Source organism: Anomaloglossus baeobatrachus, chromosome 8, assembly GCF_048569485.1.
Source record: "Anomaloglossus baeobatrachus isolate aAnoBae1 chromosome 8, aAnoBae1.hap1, whole genome shotgun sequence".
Classification (NCBI taxonomy): domain Eukaryota; kingdom Metazoa; phylum Chordata; class Amphibia; order Anura; family Aromobatidae; genus Anomaloglossus; species Anomaloglossus baeobatrachus.
The window spans coordinates 196,898,266-196,922,852 of NC_134360.1; the positions used below are offsets into that span (position 1 = coordinate 196,898,266).

The following is a 24,587-nucleotide window of genomic DNA, read 5'->3' on the forward strand; positions in this document are numbered from 1 at the left end:
CATTAATTGTGTCAATTATGGTTCTTTGTCCCGCCTCTACATGATTTGCCTGTGCAATGGCAATAGGGTTAACAATCTTTGAGGGTTGATCTCAGCTGTGAATTGTCATTTGGCACCAAGCCAAGTGGTTAGTAATGGAAAGATGTCCATCAGAAACCCCCCATTAAGTGTAAAGTTTAAAAAAAAAACAAAACACCATTCCTCATTCACCAATTTATTTTAAAAAAACAAAAAAAACCATGGTGTAGTGGCCCCACGATGTACCCCGTATCTGTACTCCAACCTGTAAACGAGTGTCCATAGGTCACTCCTGGTCAGTGCCGTAGTTTCTCACACTCGTTGACGTCACCGCGCATGAGAAACTCTGGGTCTGAAGCTGACCAGGAGTACTCCCGTTCAATGCCAGACCTGGAAGTGGTGATGTCACTGAGTTACTGACATCATTGTAAGTGAGAAACCAGGAGTGACCGATGGAGCCTCGTTCTCTGAATGAGGCTCCATAGGTTGGAATACTGATTTGGGGATGTCATGACACCACTACACCGTAGATTTCATTAGATACTAATAGATTTTTTTTAATAAGTTGGTGAGCAAAGGCAGTGTGAGGGAGTCTTTATTAAAATAAACTATTTTTTCTTGTGTGTGTTTTTTTAACTTTACACTTACTTGGTTAGTAATGGGGCTGTCTGATAGACCCCTCTCTATTACTAACCCCTGGGCATGATGCCAGCTGATAATTCACAGCTGACATCAACCCACAAAATATTACCCTGACTTCCACGTCATAACGGCAAATTTGAAAGAGCCAGGGATAAGCGCCAGAGTTGGCACAATAAAATTGATGTGCCAATTCTGGGGTGGCTGCGCACTGCTATTTTTATACTGAGAAAGGATAGATAACAATAAGCATTCTCAACCTGATAATACCAGCATGCATATGTCTGCTTTACCTTGGCTGGTTATCAAAAATGTAGTGACCCTCACACTTTTCTTTTAAGTATTTAATTTTTTACTTCCGAGCAGAGACCTGAGAGTCAGAGTTGCATCCAGGCGTTTTCCCAAAGCTGTTCCCATTATATATCAGTGCTGTTTCCATCCATTTCAGCAATTTTCCGGCCTTTCCAGCCCTCCTAAGTGGGTCTGAAAAATGCTCAAGTTCCCCATAGACATCCATTATAATCATTCCTCGAATCGAGCCCAACCCCCTCGATTTGAGTAGTGAGCGCTCAAGGATTTTGGTGCTTGTGTAACGGGGCAGGGGGCTCCTCAAGGGGTGTAGTCATGGTCTCCTGCCCTAAGGGCGACAGGCTGACAACCGGCCCGACCATCACTAGTAAAGCAGGAGTGTTTGGTGGGCAGAGTGTGAATGGCAGGGACACATTTATATCAGCACCTTGGCTCTCAGCAACGCCTTTCTCCTCAGGTCGCCGGCTCCTTTATCATTTACAAAAAAGAGTCATTGACAGGCAGCTGATAAACTAAACAACAGTTTATTGTACAAGGTTTCCATGCTTTGCTTGCATCCAATTCTCAGCAGCAGGTTTACTTCAGTACCACAATTCTAACGTTACAGGTTCTCTTTACAGCACACTTCTTACTGACGGTTTCCTTTTCTCACTGCCTTAAACACTTTCCTCTGGACACTTTCCTTCACCTGCAGAGGCCATGTGTTACCCCCCTGATAGCTGCACTCCGACCCGGATTTAGTCAAGCCCTATCCCAGGGGTTTCTCAGACTATGGAATGGATTCAGTACATACTACCGGTTCAGAACAAGTTCCAAGTTTTCTAACCTTTCTCAAAGGTCTACTCTGTTTGCTGGTTACAGGCGATCCTGTTTCCCGAAGGTCTCGTCTGTGCTTACAGACGTTCCTGAATCACCTTCACTTCTCTAATCAGCTCCCACACTGACACTCTGCCCCGTCATGTCTGACTGAACTCCGGCCCTGCATTCAGAGCCATCCCCCAACTAGGCTACACTACTCCACCCTTCCTGCCACTGTTACCAGGGGAAACACCCAACTTTACTGACACCTAGCGGGGAATCTGTATACTACCTAAGGGCTCCGCCACACATCCGTGAAACACGTGCGTGTTTGGTCCGTTTCCGTGTATACTGGAGACACGGCCAAACGTGCACCAATGTTACTATATCTCAGCGGTTACACTTGCGTTTTTGGTTATGTCCGTTAGTCCGTCTCCGTGATGCGTTTTGTGGGCCGTGTCTCACGCCAGCATGTCCGTTTTATTCACGCAACACGCAGCACGGACCCAATGAAAGTCAATGGGTCTGTGCGCACGTCCGAGTGACACGGACGCATCTCTGTTTGTTCCCTGTATGTTTTGTGCTTTTTTCATGTCATGTCAGTCTTTTTTCTTTTTATGTTTCGTTCTCTCCCTCAGCCCGTCGGTCGGTCTCTATGTCTGTCTGTCCCTCTAGCTGTCTGTCGGTCAGTTCCCCCCTCTCTCATACTTACCATTCCCCGATCTCCAGCGCGGCGCTGCACGGCTGTTATAAAAACTCCGGCGGCTTTTTCTCTTTTGAAAAAGCCGGCCGCCCATTAATCAATCTCGTATTCCCTGCTTTACCCGCCCACCGGCGGCTGTGATTGGTTGCAGTGAGACACGCCCACCACGCTGAGTGACAGGTGTCACACTGCACCCAATCACAGCAGCCGGTGGGCGTGTCTATACTGTGCAGTGAAATAAATAAATAAATAATTAAAAAAAACGGCGTGCGGTCCCCCCCCATTTTAATACCAGCCAGATAAAGCCATACGGCTGAAGGCTGGTATTCTCAGGATGGGGAGCTCCACGTTATGGGGGGCCCCCCACCCTAACAATATCAGTCAGCAGCCGCCCAGAATTGCCGCATACATTATATGCGACAGTTCTGGGGCTGTACCCGGCTCTTCCCGATTTACCCTGGTGCGTTGGCAAATCGGGGTAATAAGGAGTTATTGGCAGCCCATAGCTGCCAATAAGTCCTAGATTAATCATGTCAGGCGTCTATGAGACACCCTCCATGATTAATCTGTAAATTACAGTAAATAAACACACACCCGAAAAATCCTTTATTAGAAATAAAAAACACAAACAAATTCCCTCATTACCAATTTATTAACCCCGACAAACCCTCCATGTCCGGCATACTCCACGGTCCTCCAGCGTCGCGTCCAGCTCTGCTGCATGGAGGTGACAGGAGCAGCAGAAGACACAGCCGCTCCGGTCACCTCCACGCAGCTAATGAGATGAGTAGCGCGATCAGCTACTGTCACTGAGGTTACCCGCGGCCACCGCTGGATCCAGCGGTGGCCGTGAGTTACCTGACTGACAGCAGCTGATCGCGCTACTCATCTCATTAGCTGCGTGGAGGTGACCGGAGCGGCTGTGTCTTCTGCTGCTCCTGTCACCTCCATGCAGCAGAGCTGGACGCGACGCTGGAGGACCGTGGAGTACGCCGGACATGGAGGGTTTGTCGGGGTTAATAAATTGGTAATGAGGGAATTTGTTTGTGTTTTTTATTTCTAATAAAGGATTTTTCTGGTGTGTGTGTTTATTTACTGTAATTTACAGATTAATCATGGAGGGTGTCTCATAGACGCCTGACATGATTAATCTAGGACTTATTGGCAGCTATGGGCTGCCAATAACTCCTTATTACCCCGATTTGCCAACGCACCAGGGTAAATCGGGAAGAGCCGGGTACAGCCCCAGAACTGTCGCATATAATGTATGCGGCAATTCTGGGCGGCTGCTGACTGATATTGTTAGGGTGGGGGGCCCCCCATAACGTGGAGCTCCCCATCCTGAGAATACCAGCCTTCAGCCGTATGGCTTTATCTGGCTGGTATTAAAATGGGGGGGGACCGCACGCCGTTTTTTTAAATTATTTATTTATTTATTTCACTGCACAGTATAGACACGCCCACCGGCTGCTGTGATTGGGTGCAGTGTGACACCTGTCACTCAGCGTGGTGGGCGTGTCTCACTGCAACCAATCACAGCCGCCGGTGGGCGGGTAAAGCAGGGAATACGAGATTGATTAATGGGCGGCCGGCTTTTTCAAAAGAGAAAAAGCCGCCGGAACAGTGTGAACGCCGTGCAGCGCCGGTGATCGGGGAACGGTGAGTATGAGAGAGGGGGGACACTTCAGTCACTCGGGGGATTAGTGGTCACCGGTGAATCCTTCACAGGTGACCGCTAATCAGTACACGGCACAAAGACAGAGCCGCGGCATGACAATGAAGTCGGGTGAAGTTCACCCGAGTTCATTCTCATCCCGCTACTCTGTCTTCCGACATGTAGTAACGACATTTTGCATCACACACGTACATTTCACACGGACAACACATACACATGTCAGTTATTTCACTCACGCACACACGGACATTCCACACGCACATACGGCTAGCATACGGGATACACACGCAGGCCACACATACCATAAAAACGGACATAAAAAACGGAAAACGGACCTGAAAAACGGCCCGTTTTACACGGACGTGGTTTTCACGGATGTGTGGCGGAGCCCTAACACAGCCGATAACATTTTATCATTACTGTTATACATTTAACAAACATTCACCACCACACCGTGTGGCATCTTCAGGGGGGGATTATCCTTTACTGCTCGGGGGTCCGACTACCCCCTTACACTTGCTCAACACCAGTAATGAGCCCTGTAAGTTTTGGAGGCCAGGGGGCCAAATTAGCAGCTTGAACTCTTTGTCTTGTGCCTTAAACTATTCATAAACAATTTTCTGTAATGTGGCAAGGTGCATTACTCTTCTAATAGACTGCCACTGCCATTAAAGAATACTTTTGCTATGAACAGTCTGTCTTTTTAAAACGCTTCATCCCAGTTATATAATCATTAAAATTTTACCATTTTACAAATAGTCATATCTATCAGATTCTTATGAATGAATGGCCTGGAGGGAAGCAAAGTTTAAAAGTTTCACTTTCAAATACTGTAATGACTAAAACTTAACCAAATTGAAGGTCAAACACCCTTTCCGATCCTTCCTCTGTTTTCCCATCCCTCAGAGGCTATATGGCTCCTTTCCATTGTCTGTCTTTTTCTTAAATGATGAACCAATATGCAGAATCTAGTGGTATGTGGAAGTGCTGAAAGCAGCGTATTGGACCGCCATTTAGGACAAAGCAGCAATGGACAATAACCTTACTGACCTTTACCCTTGATAAAGTCAGATATTTAAACTTTCCCTTTTTTACCTGCTTCCAAACACATCAACATTAAAATTCTGAGTGTTCCAAGGCAAGGAATGGATTTGCTTTTATGGGACCAGCTGAGTCATTTTCAAAGTGTTTTCTTGATCTAACATACAGAACCGGATCAGAATTTGGCAGAAGCAAGATGAACCCCTCTGGTTTGGTCTCAAGAGTGCTGGCTGGTGGAGGTGGAGTAATTGGGAATGTTTTCTAAAGACACCTTGGTTTCTCTGATGCCAGTGGATGGGCAAATGGAGAAAATATGGCCTACCTAAGCATTGGGGACAACAAGTTCCTCTCTTCATCATAGCTATCTAACCTATAGCAAAAGGACAATTTCAGTAGTACAAGGGTAATGTAGTCATGGTTTTGTTCCAGGAACATGGCAACCAGTTTTCCTTGAATTCCCTGGTCATCCCTGTCCTCATATCCTATTTCTTACAGATGATCTCTGCAACTGTGAGAAGCTACTCTGTCCTCGTTGGCCAATATTCCTTCACAATGATTTCAATAACTACTGAAATCTATAACATGATGAAATTCTGAAGTTCTGATGACCAAACGAGGTCCAACATACTACTAGATGGGTGTCTAATACATTGGCCATTCAATTAGTATTAGGCAAGACAGTATTTATTTAATGTGGTGTAGTCAAATTGCATTTTTACATTAGTAAAGAAAAATCTACTTACAGAAATGTAAACAGCTGCGAAGGCTGCCAGGGTGGCATGTTGAGAAGGGAATGATTTCCTGCCAAAGACGACAAGCAAAATTATAGTGTATTTGTAAAAGTTCCTTTAGAGACATAACCAATTACGCTTCAGCAAGAAAGCCCTAATTAGTTTACATTCGTTTCTGAATTTGGTAACATATTTTAGATATGCAAACTAACGTGGTTTAACCTTAAAGGAGCCAGTTATGTAAATGAATTTCTGAACACAATAGAGATACCGGGTTTCAATTAACTTATAAGAAGGGCATTTGTTAATTAACCATCTAATCCAAATCAATTAATATTACAGAGGCAATGTCTTATAATTGTGCTTCATTATTTTTAAGTGGACACAGGGGGAGTTCAAAATCTTTGAAATTACAGGAACGTTTGGAATTGACATTCTAAAGGTATTAAATGGAAGATTTTCGATCATACAGTGATGGCAACATAAAAAACAAATAGGTACAAAATGCATAAAATTACTGATCTTAGATGCATTTTGGGAAAACAAAATTGTCTTGAAATTAAAAAAAATAGAGGAAAACGATCCACCTTCCAGTTACTATAAAAGTTGAAAAATGTATTTAAACCATCAGTGCACAAAAAACAGTAATCCGTACATGTTGAATGGTCCTAAGTGGACAAAACTTTCCATTAAAACATACCAGAAGGTGAGTGCTTACTTATGGTTCAATTGAAACAAACTTGAACCAAGAATAAGGGGTACTTTGCATGCTGTGACATCGCTAACATCGGCTAGTGATGCCGAGCACGATAGTCCCTGCCACCGTCGCACATGCGATATCTTGTGTTAGCTGCTGTAGCGAACATTATCGCTACGGCAGCTTCACACGCACTTACCTGCCCTGCGACGTTGCTCTGGCCGGCGACCCGCCTCCTTCTTAAGGGGGCGGGTCGTGCGGCGTCACAGCGACGTCACACGGCAGGCGGCCAATAGAAGCGGAGGGGCGGAGATGAGCGGGACGTAAACATCCCGCCCACCTCCTTCCTTCTGCATAGCCGGTGGACGCAGGTAAGGAGATGTTCCTCCCTCCTGTGGCTTCACACACAGCAATGTGTGGTGCCGCAGGAACGAGCAACAACATCGTATCTCCTATTGGTGCGACATTATGAAAATGTCCGACACTACACAGATCACCGATTTACAACACTTTTGCGATCATTTATCTGCGCATCTAGGCTTTACACGTTGCGACGTCGTTACCGATGCCGGATGTGCGTCACTTTCGATTTGACCCCGACGATATCGCAGTAGAGATGTCGCAACGTGCAAAGTACCCCTAAGAATGCACCTTGCGTTCGGAACACGTCTGGTATGTTTTAATGTAATTTTTTCTTCACTTATGACCCTCCAACATGTACAGATTACTGTTTTTGTGCACTCATGTTTTAAAGTGAACCTGTCAGGTGCAATATGCACCCAGAACCACGAGCAGTTCTGAGTGCACATTTATAATTCCTGTATCTAGTGGTATAGATAAAAAGAGCTTTAGAAAAAGTAGTTCTAAAGATCCTTCATGATATGCTAATGAGCACAGGGACTAGTCGCAAGGGCGTTACTTCACTCGACAAGTTCGCACTCTTAGCATTTTAGCACACTCACAGGGGCGTGCTAACATGCTATTCAATGCCCAACATCATCAGCAGTGATGCTCGTACCGATGTCCATCGTTACCACCAATGATGCCGGGTTTAGGCTCAGTGCACATGATCAGAAGTCCCTGGTACTTCCGATCATGCGCACTAGACCTCCCTAATGCCGGGATGTATACACCTGGCTTGCTTCATAGTACACATGACCAGACTTCTGGCCATGTGCACTGAGCCCAAAGCTAGCGTCATTGGCAGTAACAACAGTATGTGCATCACAACTGATGACGCTAAGCAATGGGCATTGAATAGCATGTTGGCTCACCCCTGTGGGCATGCTAACATGCTAAGGGGGCGGAATGAGCGCAGGAACAAACACCCTTGTGACTAGTCACTGCACTCATTAGCATATCATAAAGGACCTTTAGAAATACTTTTTCCAAAGATCTCTTTATGTATGATAGTAAATGCTGGGACAGTTAGGCAGGTATGAGCAATATGCACCTGGAACTGCTCGTGGTTCTGGGTGCATATTACACCTGACAGGTTCCCTTTTAAATATTTTTATACATTTTTCAACTTTTATATTAACTGAAAGCTGGATCGTCTTCCTCTATCTTTCTCAAGTACTAAACACCGAGCAGTGGTGTGGGCTTATGCTTCCACACCACTTGGACATTGCATATTATTAATAGGGAGCTCTCTTTTGTACTTTTTACATCATAAAAAAATATGTGCTTTAATTTTTTGGAAAGGGTTATTCTTGTCTATTCCAACTCATCTCAATTGAAGGAAATGGGATACCTTGGAATAAAAGACGCTGATAATGGAATAGACTCACAATGTTTCTGTAGTCAAAGGAACCCTATTATCAATTCTCTAACAGATGCTTTAAATACAGTATTGACATAACACATAAGATACCTTATGACTGGTGGGGGTCTTACCCCCTTGTGACACCTACCGATCTTTAGAATGAATCCTAAGAATTCAGCATTGCAGTCCTTTAACTGAGGGGCTCAAGCTACTTACTATGCAGAGGAACGCACAGCTCCATCCTGTCACTGTGGTGGGCTGTATTCCCTACACAGCCGGTTGGTTAGGAGTATCGGTGTATGGTGATATTGCTGACCTCCTTCACTTGAATGGAACTGTGCTGAAGTTCCTGTGCAGAATAAGTGGCAAGGACACTAAATAAGCACTGCTAACCTAACATTCTCAGAAGTGTGGTGGTCCAAAAAGTTGGAACGCCACCGATCATAAAAAAATATGACATCCTAGTGTTAAGCCATCAAGTTAAAAGATGAAATTTTTCCTTAAAATGAAAAAAACTATAAATAATGTAATGTGGAAACATGGTTTCTGGGTTTTTTATTGAGTCCTTGAGCAGATGCTATTTTCTCTTTACCACTGTTATACAGTGTGTCCACCCATATCCTGTCCACCGCCATTAACTTGAGAACGGTTGCAGCTATAGGCATAGAAGTGCTGTCTAGGTATAGTAAAGTAGCCATGCGCTATGCAATGAAACCACCTATTGCGCCACCTGGTGGAAAACAATGGAGTTAGCATTTTTATCGGAAACGGAACAAGATAGAGAAAAAAAGTGAATTACAAAGTTGTAGGGCATCATCAATTCAATAAGAATCGACACCTTGCATACAGAAATTCTATGATTAGAATGTGTAAAACTCACAAGGCTGCGGACGTGAAGCGATACCTCATGGAGACCTTCCTACAAGTCACTGGATATGGTGGCTGCGTTGAGTGGCCTCCACGCTGACCTTACCCCATTGGACTTCTTTCTGTGATGTCACATCAAACAGCAGGTGTATTGCGACCCCTCCACCAACATTGCAGGACCTACGACGACGTATCACAGATGCTTGTGCAAATGTGTCACCTACCATATTGCACAATGTGCAGCAAGATACAGTATGCTGTCCAGAGTCCAGATGTTCATGGCAGCTGACGGGGGCCACTTTGAGCACCAAAGTTAAATGAGCACCATATGCATGACCAGCATTCAATGTTTTGGGGGGTCATGGGTTTCATATCATAGCATTTCGTTACGCAAGGTGTAGATTCGTATTGAATTGATGATGCCCTACAATTTTTTTATTCACTTTTTTTCTCTATCTCATTCCGTTTTCAAGATAAAAATGCTAACTCCGTTGTTTTCCACCAGGTGGCGCAATAGGTGGTTTCATTGTGTAGCGCATGGCTACTTTACTATACCTAGACACCACTTCTATGCCTATAGCTGCCGCCGTTCTCAAGTTAATGGCGGTGCACAGGATATGGGTGGACACACTGTATATTCCAATTATACTGTGAATGATATTGTCCACAGAAAAATTTACAAGCTTATGGAGAAAACATTTTCTGGTCTTTAATTAATGAACAGAACACCTATAACCTACCTCTAGTGTCAAAATCAATCCCCACATAAAAATGAACATCACATATAAAAAGAATCAATATTAGAGTTTTCATTAACGCGTGTTACAATTATTTACTTTACCTTCCAGCGTTTATGATGGCCAGATCTTGCCCAGAGCAAATGTCCTCAAGCACATATGGATTTTCTTTACAGGACACATTTAGAGACGTGTAGTTAGGTTTGCAGACTGTCAAGAAATATGGGGTCTGGTATCCAGTAGACAGTTGGATAATATCGGTAATGAGAGCAGTGGAGCAAAGTCCAAACACATGGACACCTTGGACACAAACCAAATAAAATTCTCAGTGATGAATAATTCAGACATTTCATTTTCATACAAGAGTCATCATTAACCCTTGAGTTGATAGAAGCAATCTGAGCTTGTTAACATTTATACATCTTTAAAGAAGCCCTCACATCAAAGTTTATTATATCTTCTTAATACATTGTAATCAGCGGCAGCTTGGAATTTACACAAGTGGTGACGTCAATAACTCAGTGACTTCACTGCTCATGAGAAACTCTGAGCTGCCGCTGACCAAACACACATCTTCAAGATGACCACTGACTTGCTAAAGAAACTGAGAGTAAAGGTGCTGGACTGGCCAAGCGTCTCCAGACCTACACCATATTGAGCATCTGTGGGGCATCCTCAAATGGAAGGTGGAGGAGCGTAAGGTCTCTAACATCCACCAGCTCTGTGAAGTTGTCATATAGGATGGAAGAGGATTCCAGTGGCTCCCGCGAAGCTCTAGTGAACTGCATGCCCAAGAGAGTTAAGGCAGTGTTTTATGTTTTGTTGGATTCAGCACTCGCGGGGTGCCACTACTGTGTCGGACTCTGTTCACATTATAGAGTCTGACAGGCAACCTGAGGTCTCCTAATTGCTCAGCTTGAGTTGGGTGTTAGCAGATTAATTTTCACTGCTCTCCAGCCTTGCAGGAGTTAATTTTTGTGGATTTGTTTGTGGCTCCTAGGAGCAGGTTGCTAACTACCACAGCTGTCTCTTTCCTATTTAAGGTATGGGAGCCTGTGTTTCTGACCGATAATAGCTTCAAAAAAAACCAAGGAGAAAAATTGTAGGAAAAATACCCTGACTATAAATAAATAAATTGCAAGTGCTTAATAACAGGGTACTTAGTATATACATTTTTGCAAAAAGGTAAGAAGCTGTCTCACCTCGTCACGGTGTACCCATCTGAGACAGTCCCTAACCTACTAAAGTTAAAAACATATTCTGTACCTGACTTGTGTCATGTCCAAAACTTCAATATGAATGGTAAAGTGGTCAGCTGGGTCCCAGATTAAATACACAGCAAAAAGTGAGACGCAGGTAATTGTTCAGCCTCAGTATCAGGAGGGCTGCACCCCCAACTTGCATTAGAGCAAGATAACAGACAAATAAAACACAAAAAAACTGAGCTGTAACAAATGTTCAATAAACATGCAACATTACAAGCATGTGAATTGCAGCCTCAAGACTAGAAAAAAACCAAGGAGAAAAATTGTAGGAAAAATACCCTGACTATAAATAAATAAATTGCAAGTGCTTAATAACAGGGTACTTAGTATATACATTTTTGCAAAAAGGTAAGAAGCTGTCTCACCTCGTCACGGTGTACCCATCTGAGACAGTCCCTAACCTACTAAAGTTAAAAACATATTCTGTACCTGACTTGTGTCATGTCCAAAACTTCAATATGAATGGTAAAGTGGTCAGCTGGGTCCCAGATTAAATACACAGCAAAAAGTGAGACGCAGGTAATTGTTCAGCCTCAGTATCAGGAGGGCTGCACCCCCAACTTGCATTAGAGCAAGATAACAGACAAAAAAAACACAAAAAAACTGAGCTGTAACAAATGTTCAATAAACATTGGTTTTTTTCTAGTCTTGAGGCTGCAATTCACATGCTTGTAATGTTGCATGTTTATTGAACATTTGTTACAGCTCAGTTTTTTTGTGTTTTTTTTGTCTGTTATCTTGCTCTAATGCAAGTTGGGGGTGCAGCCCTCCTGATACTGAGGCTGAACAATTACCTGCGTCTCACTTTTTGCTGTGTATTTAATCTGGGACCCAGCTGACCACTTTACCATTCATATTGAAGTTTTGGACATGACACAAGTCAGGTACAGAATATGTTTTTACTTTAGTAGGTTAGGGACTGTCTCAGATGGGTACACCGTGACGAGGTGAGACAGCTTCTTACCTTTTTGCAAAAATGTATATACTAAGTACCCTGTTATTAAGCACTTGCAATTTATTTATTTATAGTCAGGGTATTTTTCCTACAATTTTTCTCCTTGGTTTTTTTCTAGTCTTGAGGCTGCAATTCACATGCTTGTAATGTTGCATGTTTATTGAACATTTGTTACAGCTCAGTTTTTTTGTGTTTTTTTTGTCTGTTATCTTGCTCTAATGCAAGTTGGGGGTGCAGCCCTCCTGATACTGAGGCTGAACAATTACCTGCGTCTCACTTTTTGCTGTGTATTTTATCTGGGACCCAGCTGACCACTTTACCATTCATATTGAAGTTTTGGACATGACACAAGTCAGGTACAGAATATGTTTTTAACTTTAGTAGGTTAGGGACTGTCTCAGATGGGTACACCGTGACGAGGTGAGACAGCTTCTTACCTTTTTGCAAAAATGTATATACTAAGTACCCTGTTATTAAGCACTTGCAATTTATTTATTTATAGTCAGGGTATTTTTCCTACAATTTTTCTCCTTGGTTTTTTTCTAGTCTTGAGGCTGCAATTCACATGCTTGTAATGTTGCATGTTTATTGAACATTTGTTACAGCTCAGTTTTTTTGTGTTTTTTTTTGTCTGTTATCTTGCTCTAATGCAAGTTGGGGGTGCAGCCCTCCTGATACTGAGGCTGAACAATTACCTGCGTCTCACTTTTTGCTGTGTATTTAATCTGGGACCCAGCTGACCACTTTACCATTCATATTGAAGTTTTGGACATGACACAAGTCAGGTACAGAATATGTTTTTAACTTTAGTAGGTTAGGGACTGTCTCAGATGGGTACACCGTGACGAGGTGAGACAGCTTCTTACCTTTTTGCAAAAATGTATATACTAAGTACCCTGTTATTAAGCACTTGCAATTTATTTATTTATAGTCAGGGTATTTTTCCTACAATATTTCTCCTTGGTTTTTTTCTAGTCTTGAGGCTGCAATTCACATGCTTGTAATGTTGCATGTTTATTGAACATTTGTTACAGCTCAGTTTTTTTGTGTTTTTTTTGTCTGTTATCTTGCTCTAATGCAAGTTGGGGGTGCAGCCCTCCTGATACTGAGGCTGAACAATTACCTGCGTCTCACTTTTTGCTGTGTATTTAATCTGGGACCCAGCTGACCACTTTACCATTCATATTGAAGTTTTGGACATGACACAAGTCAGGTACAGAATATGTTTTTAACTTTAGTAGGTTAGGGACTGTCTCAGATGGGTACACCGTGACGAGGTGAGACAGCTTCTTACCTTTTTGCAAAAATGTATATACTAAGTACCCTGTTATTAAGCACTTGCAATTTATTTATTTATAGTCAGGGTATTTTTCCTACAATTTTTCTCCTTGGTTTTTTTCTAGTCTTGAGGCTGCAATTCACATGCTTGTAATGTTGCATGTTTATTGAACATTTGTTACAGCTCAGTTTTTTTGTGTTTTTTTTGTCTGTTATCTTGCTCTAATGCAAGTTGGGGGTGCAGCCCTCCTGATACTGAGGCTGAACAATTACCTGCGTCTCACTTTTTGCTGTGTATTTAATCTGGGACCCAGCTGACCACTTTACCATTCATATTGAAGTTTTGGACATGACACAAGTCAGGTACAGAATATGTTTTTAACTTTAGTAGGTTAGGGACTGTCTCAGATGGGTACACCGTGACGAGGTGAGACAGCTTCTTACCTTTTTGCAAAAATGTATATACTAAGTACCCTGTTATTAAGCACTTGCAATTTATTTATTTATAGTCAGGGTATTTTTCCTACAATTTTTCTCCTTGGTTTTTTTCTAGTCTTGAGGCTGCAATTCACATGCTTGTAATGTTGCATGTTTATTGAACATTTGTTACAGCTCAGTTTTTTTGTGTTTTTTTTGTCTGTTATCTTGCTCTAATGCAAGTTGGGGGTGCAGCCCTCCTGATACTGAGGCTGAACAATTACCTGCGTCTCACTTTTTGCTGTGTATTTAATCTGGGACCCAGCTGACCACTTTACCATTCATATTGAAGTTTTGGACATGACACAAGTCAGGTACAGAATATGTTTTTAACTTTAGTAGGTTAGGGACTGTCTCAGATGGGTACACCGTGACGAGGTGAGACAGCTTCTTACCTTTTTGCAAAAATGTATATACTAAGTACCCTGTTATTAAGCACTTGCAATTTATTTATTTATAGTCAGGGTATTTTTCCTACAATTTTTCTCCTTGGTTTTTTTCTAGTCTTGAGGCTGCAATTCACATGCTTGTAATGTTGCATGTTTATTGAACATTTGTTACAGCTCAGTTTTTTTGTGTTTTTTTTTTGTCTGTTATCTTGCTCTAATGCAAGTTGGGGGTGCAGCCCTCCTGATACTGAGGCTGAACAATTACCTGCGTCTCACTTTTTGCTGTGTATTTAATCTGGGACCCAGCTGACCACTTTACCATTCATATTGAAGTTTTGGACATGACACAAGTCAGGTACAGAATATGTTTTTAACTTTAGTAGGTTAGGGACTGTCTCAGATGGGTACACCGTGACGAGGTGAGACAGCTTCTTACCTTTTTGCAAAAATGTATATACTAAGTACCCTGTTATTAAGCACTTGCAATTTATTTATTTATAGTCAGGGTATTTTTCCTACAATTTTTCTCCTTGGTTTTTTTCTAGTCTTGAGGCTGCAATTCACATGCTTGTAATGTTGCATGTTTATTGAACATTTGTTACAGCTCAGTTTTTTTGTGTTTTTTTTGTCTGTTATCTTGCTCTAATGCAAGTTGGGGGTGCAGCCCTCCTGATACTGAGGCTGAACAATTACCTGCGTCTCACTTTTTGCTGTGTATTTAATCTGGGACCCAGCTGACCACTTTACCATTCATATTGAAGTTTTGGACATGACACAAGTCAGGTACAGAATATGTTTTTAACTTTAGTAGGTTAGGGACTGTCTCAGATGGGTACACCGTGACGAGGTGAGACAGCTTCTTACCTTTTTGCAAAAATGTATATACTAAGTACCCTGTTATTAAGCACTTGCAATTTATTTATTTATAGTCAGGGTATTTTTCCTACAATTTTTCTCCTTGGTTTTTTTCTAGTCTTGAGGCTGCAATTCACATGCTTGTAATGTTGCATGTTTATTGAACATTTGTTACAGCTCAGTTTTTTTGTGTTTTTTTTGTCTGTTATCTTGCTCTAATGCAAGTTGGGGGTGCAGCCCTCCTGATACTGAGGCTGAACAATTACCTGCGTCTCACTTTTTGCTGTGTATTTAATCTGGGACCCAGCTGACCACTTTACCATTCATATTGAAGTTTTGGACATGACACAAGTCAGGTACAGAATATGTTTTTAACTTTAGTAGGTTAGGGACTGTCTCAGATGGGTACACCGTGACGAGGTGAGACAGCTTCTTACCTTTTTGCAAAAATGTATATACTAAGTACCCTGTTATTAAGCACTTGCAATTTATTTATTTATAGTCAGGGTATTTTTCCTACAATTTTTCTCCTTGGTTTTTTTCTAGTCTTGAGGCTGCAATTCACATGCTTGTAATGTTGCATGTTTATTGAACATTTGTTACAGCTCAGTTTTTTTTTTTTGTGTTTTTTTTGTCTGTTATCTTGCTCTAATGCAAGTTGGGGGTGCAGCCCTCCTGATACTGAGGCTGAACAATTACCTGCGTCTCACTTTTTGCTGTGTATTTAATCTGGGACCCAGCTGACCACTTTACCATTCATATTGAAGTTTTGGACATGACACAAGTCAGGTACAGAATATGTTTTTAACTTTAGTAGGTTAGGGACTGTCTCAGATGGGTACACCGTGACGAGGTGAGACAGCTTCTTACCTTTTTGCAAAAATGTATATACTAAGTACCCTGTTATTAAGCACTTGCAATTTATTTATTTATAGTCAGGGTATTTTTCCTACAATTTTTCTCCTTGGTTTTTTTCTAGTCTTGAGGCTGCAATTCACATGCTTGTAATGTTGCATGTTTATTGAACATTTGTTACAGCTCAGTTTTTTTGTGTTTTTTTTGTCTGTTATCTTGCTCTAATGCAAGTTGGGGGTGCAGCCCTCCTGATACTGAGGCTGAACAATTACCTGCGTCTCACTTTTTGCTGTGTATTTAATCTGGGACCCAGCTGACCACTTTACCATTCATATTGAAGTTTTGGACATGACACAAGTCAGGTACAGAATATGTTTTTAACTTTAGTAGGTTAGGGACTGTCTCAGATGGGTACACCGTGACGAGGTGAGACAGCTTCTTACCTTTTTGCAAAAATGTATATACTAAGTACCCTGTTATTAAGCACTTGCAATTTATTTATTTATAGTCAGGGTATTTTTCCTACAATTTTTCTCCTTGGTTTTTTTCTAGTCTTGAGGCTGCAATTCACATGCTTGTAATGTTGCATGTTTATTGAACATTTGTTACAGCTCAGTTTTTTTGTGGTTTTTTTTGTCTGTTATCTTGCTCTAATGCAAGTTGGGGGTGCAGCCCTCCTGATACTGAGGCTGAACAATTACCTGCGTCTCACTTTTTGCTGTGTATTTAATCTGGGACCCAGCTGACCACTTTACCATTCATATTGAAGTTTTGGACATGACACAAGTCAGGTACAGAATATGTTTTTAACTTTAGTAGGTTAGGGACTGTCTCAGATGGGTACACCGTGACGAGGTGAGACAGCTTCTTACCTTTTTGCAAAAATGTATATACTAAGTACCCTGTTATTAAGCACTTGCAATTTATTTATTTATAGTCAGGGTATTTTTCCTACAATTTTTCTCCTTGGTTTTTTTCTAGTCTTGAGGCTGCAATTCACATGCTTGTAATGTTGCATGTTTATTGAACATTTGTTACAGCTCAGTTTTTTTGTGTTTTTTTTGTCTGTTATCTTGCTCTAATGCAAGTTGGGGGTGCAGCCCTCCTGATACTGAGGCTGAACAATTACCTGCGTCTCACTTTTTGCTGTGTATTTAATCTGGGACCCAGCTGACTACTTTACCATTCATATTGAAGTTTTGGACATGACACAAGTCAGGTACAGAATATGTTTTTAACTTTAGTAGGTTAGGGACTGTCTCAGATGGGTACACCGTGACGAGGTGAGACAGCTTCTTACCTTTTTGCAAAAATGTATATACTAAGTACCCTGTTATTAAGCACTTGCAATTTATTTATTTATAGTCAGGGTATTTTTCCTACAATTTTTCTCCTTGGTTTTTTTCTAGTCTTGAGGCTGCAATTCACATGCTTGTAATGTTGCATGTTTATTGAACATTTGTTACAGCTCAGTTTTTTTGTGTTTTTTTTGTCTGTTATCTTGCTCTAATGCAAGTTGGGGGTGCAGCCCTCCTGATACTGAGGCTGAACAATTACCTGCGTCTCACTTTTTGCTGTGTATTTAATCTGGGACCCAGCTGACCACTTTACCATTCATATTGAAGTTTTGGACATGACACAAGTCAGGTACAGAATATGTTTTTAACTTTAGTAGGTTAGGGACTGTCTCAGATGGGTACACCGTGACGAGGTGAGACAGCTTCTAACCTTTTGGCAAAAATGTATATACTAAGTACCCTGTTATTAAGCACTTGCAATTTATTTATTTATAGTCAGGGTATTTTTCCTACAATTTTTCTCCTTGGTTTTTTTCTAGTCTTGAGGCTGCAATTCACATGCTTGTAATGTTGCATGTTTATTGAACATTTGTTACAGCTCAGTTTTTTTGTGTTTTTTTTTGTGTTTTTTTTTCGATAATAGCTTCAGCATAGTTCCAGCTATTTTGGTCCTTTGTGGTGCTCCAATTCTTGGTGATCTGTTGTTGCTATATTGAGTGGTGTGGAAGTCTCTCTTGTCCGTGTCGTTTCTGTGGGGTTTTGTCACTGTATTTCTGTCCCGCCCAAGGGTGGAGGAGAGGGGAGTAAGATCAGGGCTCGGACAGGAGTCAGGGTCACAGTGGGTGCTCAGACCTTGCTACCACCAAGCGTACCTTTGAGATAAGGGACAGTGCAGGGTTTCGTATTCCATGACACATTGCTTAAAAGTAATGGTGGCCACACAAAATATTCACACTTTGGGCATAATTTGGTCATTTTCAATTATGGGGTGTACTCACTTTTGTTGCCAGTAGTTTTGACATTAATGACTGTGGGTTGTTATTTAGGAGGGACATGAAATTTACCCTGTTATACAAGCTGTACACTGACTACTTTACATTGTATCAATGTGTCAGATCTTCAGTGTTGTCCCATGAAAAGATCTAATAAAATATTTACAAAAATGTGAGGGTGTACTCACTTTTAGGATGTACTGTACATATAAGGGGCTTTGTGCTTTATAAGCAATACATCATGATGATAGTGTGAGTAACAATAATTTTATACATAAAGTGTTATTGTCCTCCCTAGTCTAAGTAGTACTGATTGATTTCTTAACTCCTTGTTGTGGTTTTTGGATGTCATCTTTTTATCCAACAAATCTGTTCTTTACCTTCAATAAATTGCATGTGAGTCTATTCTTTTTCTACAGTGATAATGTTGAATATACATTTTATAAATAATTAAATTATATTGTTTGATTTTCTATGAATTAGAGATCATATCTGTCACAAGAAAAATGATTGTGAAGGAGGAAAAATGAGGTCAGCACTTATGTCCTGACTTATATACAGTATATCTGCTGTACACAAGGGAGCAAAATAATTGGGGAAACTGCTGGCATTGATATTACCTGCACAGTATATTGCTTATTACTGCTTACATACTTCCATTCTAAAATGTTATCAAACCACTTAAGGAGTGCACAGGTTGTCAGGTCGGTCTCCGAGCTATGGGAGGACTAGCACAGGGGAGGATATATCATTGGTGCAACCTGTGTGGCCGCACAGGGGCCCAGGTGTTGGGAGGTCCATTACTACCTCCAAACCAAGTGCAATTTTGCATTTTCATCTGCTGTTGGGCTGCAAAGGTCCCATATATTCTTCTAGCGCAGAAGCCCTTTTCTGTCTGTGTCCGCTAGTGGATTGGCACAAGACAAGCCCCAATGTTTGACTGTAGATCTTGTATTGACATTGCAATGCAAGGAGAGTCGATTTTACTGATTTGTGAGAGTTAACGTCTCAAAAGATCCTCTGGAATATATACACTGTGTGGGTCTGCAAAGATAATGCATGTGCAGATGGCAGTATATACTGAAAAAGAAATGAGAGATGACAAGGGCAAGAAGAGTAAAGTGGGTATTGGAGGTTGGACATCATTTTGAAGATAATTATTAGTAATATGAAAAATATAGAATATAAGCATATTAAAATATGAATTTGCTAAAAATAATGTTACAATAGCTCTTCTATGTAAGGCTCCTTTTACAACTAATTTTGGGCATATGTTAGACATTTTATTCCCAGAAAACAATAACAGATTTTATTGTATGGGCAGCATGTAGGCACAGAAGAATAGTCAGGGGTGGACACAGATAGAAGAGGGTTCTTGTGCGAGAACTATATACAGTATGGGCCCTTTGGAGTCCAATAATGTGTCTGTAACACCTCCTTTGGAGGTGGCAGTGGTCCCCTTACTTCTTAGTCCCCCTTACCTCTTGGTCTCCCTTACTTCTTGGTCCCCCTTACCTCTTGGTCCCCCTCAACTCTTGGTCTCCCTTACCTCTTGGTCTCCCTTACCTCTTGGTCCCCCTTACCTCTTGGTCTCCCTGACCTCTTGGTCTCCCTTACTTCTTGGTCCCCCTTACCTCTTGGTCCCCCTTACCTCTGGGTCTCCCTTACCTCTTGGTCCCCCTTACCTCTTGGTCCCCCTTACCTCTTGGTCCCCCTTACCTCTTGGGCCCCCTTACCTCTTGGGCCCCCTTACCTCTTGGGCCCCTGTTCATCTTCACAAATTGCACCAATGATATTTATTCCCTTGGTTGGAATTCAGATCCTGTGCTTGAATCTAACTGAGGACATCTACAATTTGTATAATCTTCCTGCGTTCGTGTAGGTACTCCGATTTCCTTCCACATTGAGAAAAAAACTAAATCTATGTACATAATATTGTAATTTATAAGCAATAAGAAATTAAAATGAAGGATTAAAGTGCATATTGGCAAAGTAATATGCAAATAACCTCTTCCAAGAGAATGAGAATAGGAACTCTACAATAGTGCCAGCTAATGGATGTGGCATTCCTAAAATTCAATAATTACCCTTTAACGAGCCACGCCACATAAATTAGGGTACGAAACCAAACCAGAAATTTCATTGGCAGTCACTTGTTTTTTGGTATTTGCCCTTCATCAGTACGAACAAGAACAACTGATTTGGTTGGTGAGAGATCTCTGATAGAAGGTTAAAGGGGTAAAGCTTCTCCTTCGGCAGTGTGCAAAGCCAGCGTTAGGAAACTTGTAAACCATGAAATGCTACTCTGAGAATTAAGTTATGTGGCAAGCACATTTAAAAGGTCGATATTGAGGGGTGTGGCAGGACAGACATTAAATAATATTCCTACCTATAAACCTGACCGCTCTTCTTAGGAAGGAGTTGAAGTTGCAACCGCCAGCATTAATGTTTGCTTCGGCTCCAATCCCGTTTTTCCTCTTTGAGAGACAACAATATAGAACACCTTCACCAACCATTATCTACAAAAAAAAAATATATATAATAAATAAAAGATTGCAAAAGTTTAAAATACATAATATAGAATAATGAGTAAATATGAAACTCAATTTATGAGTGTTTATTCCTCTAATCATTTGTTGGCCTCTGAGGTGACCGTAAAATTGACCTTTTATTATCAAGTCGTCTTAGGGGTACTTTGCACGTTGTGACATCGCTAGCATCGGTTAGCGATGCCGAGCGCAATAACACCCGCCCCCGTCGCACATGCGATATCTTATGATAGCTGCCGTAGCAAACATTGTCGCTATGGCAGCTTCACACGCACTTACCTGCTCTGCGACGTTGCTCTGGCCGGTGACCCGCCTCCTTCCTAAGGGGGCGGGTTGTCACAGCGACGTCACATGGCAAGCGGCCAATAGAAGCAGAGGGGAGGAGATGAGTGGGACGTAAACATCCCGCCCACCTCCTTCCTTCTGTGGAGGCAGGTAAGGAGATGTTCCTCACTCCTGCGGCTTCACACACAGCGATGTGTGTTGCCGCAGGAACGAGGAACAACATCGTATCTCCTATTGGTGCGACATTATGAAAATGACGACACTACACAGATCACCGATTTTCAACGCTTTTGCGATCGTTTATCGGCGCATCTAGGCTTTACACGTTGCGACGTCGTTACCGACGCCGGATGTGTGGCACTTTCGATTTGACCCCGACGATATCGCAGTAGCGATGTCGCAACGTGCAAAGTACCCCTTAGTGCCGAGTCAAGGAAATGTTCTTAAATCAGTTATTCCAATGCTTATTGATAACGACTATTCTATCAATAATAGTAGCATTACTATATCATTAACAGTTTGTTTGTACTTTGATTACAATCCCTATAATAAAACAAACAGCAGACCCTTTATGAGTTTTCAGAACTACAGAAAAGATTGCAGTGCACATGATGCCCAATGGATCCAATTGAATATAATAGTGATATTTTTTTTGTCATGGTGTAGCTTCTTTTAGCAGAGAAGACATCACAGCGTGCCAAGTATACAAACTATTCCTAAAAAGTCCCTATGGATAACAGCTTCCCTTTGGGAGCCAGGTGCCAGCCTGTGCTTCCAGTGCATAGAATAGAAAGGTGATAGAATGAGCTGGTAGAAGATAGAGATGAGGGGATTTTTTAAATTTTGAATTCACAAACTTCACCTTATTTTTCCCCTAAATTTGATTTGTAGAAAATAAATTTGCATGAATTTTAATACTGGAAAGCTTGCAATTGCTTGTAAAATACATGTGGGGGAGAGGAAGGAGATTGAGAACCCTGCTGTCATACGTCGTTCTGCTCTGCACTCGCTAGGTATCATGGCGGCATCAGACTCTGTTTACACTGCAGAGTCTGACAGGCAATCTAGTGTATCTTAATTGTTGAGCCAGAGTCGGGAATCGGCTGTTTCTTGTTCACTGCTCATCAGTGCAGCAAGAGTTAATTCCTGCTGGCTTCTGAACTGCTGCTAATAGCTCAGGTGGCTAATGACCACTCACCTCCGCCTACACCCTTTATAAGGTCCTGAATCTGGTTCCTCATCGCCGATTATAGCTCCAGCATTGCTCCAGCGATTCCGGTCCTTAGTGTGTAATCCAGTTCTTGGTGATCAGTTGTATGATATATTGTGTGGTGTGGAAATATTCCTCTTGTCAGTTTATGTCCTCCCTTTTTATTTCTTGTACATGTATTGTCTCTCCCCTGTGTCTGTTTGAAGTGTGTTTGTGTTTTGGTTCTCCCCTGTCTGCGTTATTTGTGGCGTTTGTTACTTCGGTCCTGGCCCTCTGTAGACGTGGGGGAGAGGGTGTGTTAGACTAGGGTATGGACAGGAGTTAGGGTTACGCTGGTGGTCCGGAACTCGCTACCATCTAGCATATCCATATGATAAGGGATAGCATAGGGTGCCAAGTCTGAGGGCCAGTCTAGATGCCCCTGCTCAGTTACTAATTGTTCCTGTGACACCCGTTTACCATAAGAACTTATAGGAAGAGAGAGAGAAACAGAGAGGACCCCAGGGACCATAAGAGCTTACACTTTACAGGACAGATGGGAGAGAAGACAGAGGACTCTGCTGACAATAAGAGCTTACACTCTACAGAAGTAAGAAAGAGGACAACACTGATCATGAGTTTACAATTTACAGGCGAAAGAGAGTGCGAGAAAGAGAGGATCCCCCTGACCTTAAGAGCTTACACTCTACAGAAGACAGAGACTTATCCAGTGACTCTGAAGATGAAAATTGGCATATCATTAAGACTTTTGGGGAGTTTGATTATAGTCATTTATAATCTCTAATGGGTTTTAGGAGAAATCACCACTACAGCGCTCATTGAATTGTTGTCTAATAAGTTTATACCTCTATGGTAGCGACAATATGTTTGTGTATATTTTTTCACATTAAAGTCTAACTACCAGGTTTATCAACTGTTTTTCTGATACTATGACTCTTAAAAAGAATCTGTCAGGAGGATTTTTGCTATGTAATTGTGCCGCCCCCACGCCTTAGCAGCCGGGCTGCTCGGATGCGGACCTGCTGTGTGTGGCTCGAGGGATCCTCCGGACCCCGGGGTCACGTACACACGCCAAATGAAAAAGTTGTACAGGCTTGGCCGTATTCAGTTCGTGACGCCACACACGGTCCTGTCAATCATTTAGAGCAAGTCATATGGGGGCAGCGCCACAATAGTCATTAACACGTCTATCGATTCTGTGATTTGTATAATTCCAGTACCTTTCCTTCTCTCCCTTGGTGTTGCAATTTCAATGCTGAAGAATGAATAATGTATTGATTGGTACATATTTATAGATACATAAAATATATATACAGTGCCTACAAGTAGTATTCAACCCCCTGCAGATTTAGCAGGTTTGATAAGATGCAAATAAGTTAGAGCCTGCAAACTTCAAACAAGAGCAGGATTTATTAACAGATGCATAAATCTTACAAACCAACAAGTTATGTTGCTCAGTTAAATTTTAATAAATTTTCAACATAAAAGTGTGGGTCAATTATTATTCAACCCCTAGGTTTAATATTTTGTGGAATAACCCTTGTTTGCAATTACAGCTAATAATCGTCTTTTATAAGACCTGATCAGGCCGGCACAGGTCTCTGGAGTTATCTTGGCCCACTCCTCCATGCAGATCTTCTCCAAGTTATCTAGGTTCTTTGGGTGTCTCATGTGGACTTTAATCTTGAGCTCCTTCCACAAGTTTTCAATTGGGTTAAGGTCAGGAGACTGACTAGGCCACTGCAACACCTTGATTTTTTCCCTAAGAACCAGGCCTTGGTTTTCTTGGCTGTGTGCTTTGGGTCGTTGTCTTGTTGGAAGATGAAATGACGACCCATCTTAAGATCCTTGATGGAGGAGCGGAGGTTCTTGGCCAAAATCTCCAGGTAGGTCGTGCTATCCATCTTCCCATTGATGCGGACCAGATGGCCAGGCCCCTTGACTGAGAAACAGCCCCACAGCATGATGCTGCCACCACCATGCTTGACTGTAGGGATGGTATTCTTGGGGTCGTATGCAGTGCCATCCAGTCTCCAAACGTCACGTGTGTGGTTGGCACCAAAGATCTCGATCTTGGTCTCATCAGACCAGAGAACCTTGAACCAGTCTGTCTCAGAGTCCTCCAAGTGATCATAAGCAAACTGTAGATGAGCCTTGACATGACGCTTTGAAAGTAAAGGTACCTTACGGGCTTGTCTG

At 41.9% G+C, this 24,587-nt stretch overlaps 1 protein-coding gene across 3 annotated transcripts in view; it reads right to left on the bottom strand.

Annotated features, from left to right (window-relative positions):
* PLPPR4 (phospholipid phosphatase related 4) overlaps positions 1-24,587 on the bottom strand; it is a 196,080-nt gene that overhangs the window by 26,247 nt on the left and 145,246 nt on the right. For all 3 annotated transcript variants that reach the window (XM_075320075.1, XM_075320074.1, XM_075320073.1), the window contains 3 exons: positions 20,734-20,863; positions 10,085-10,280; positions 5,927-5,984 (listed from right to left, as the gene is read on the bottom strand). In XM_075320075.1, coding sequence (XP_075176190.1) covers positions 5,927-5,984; positions 10,085-10,280; positions 20,734-20,863 — 384 coding nt within the window. The remainder of the gene's footprint in view (positions 1-5,926; positions 5,985-10,084; positions 10,281-20,733; positions 20,864-24,587) is intronic.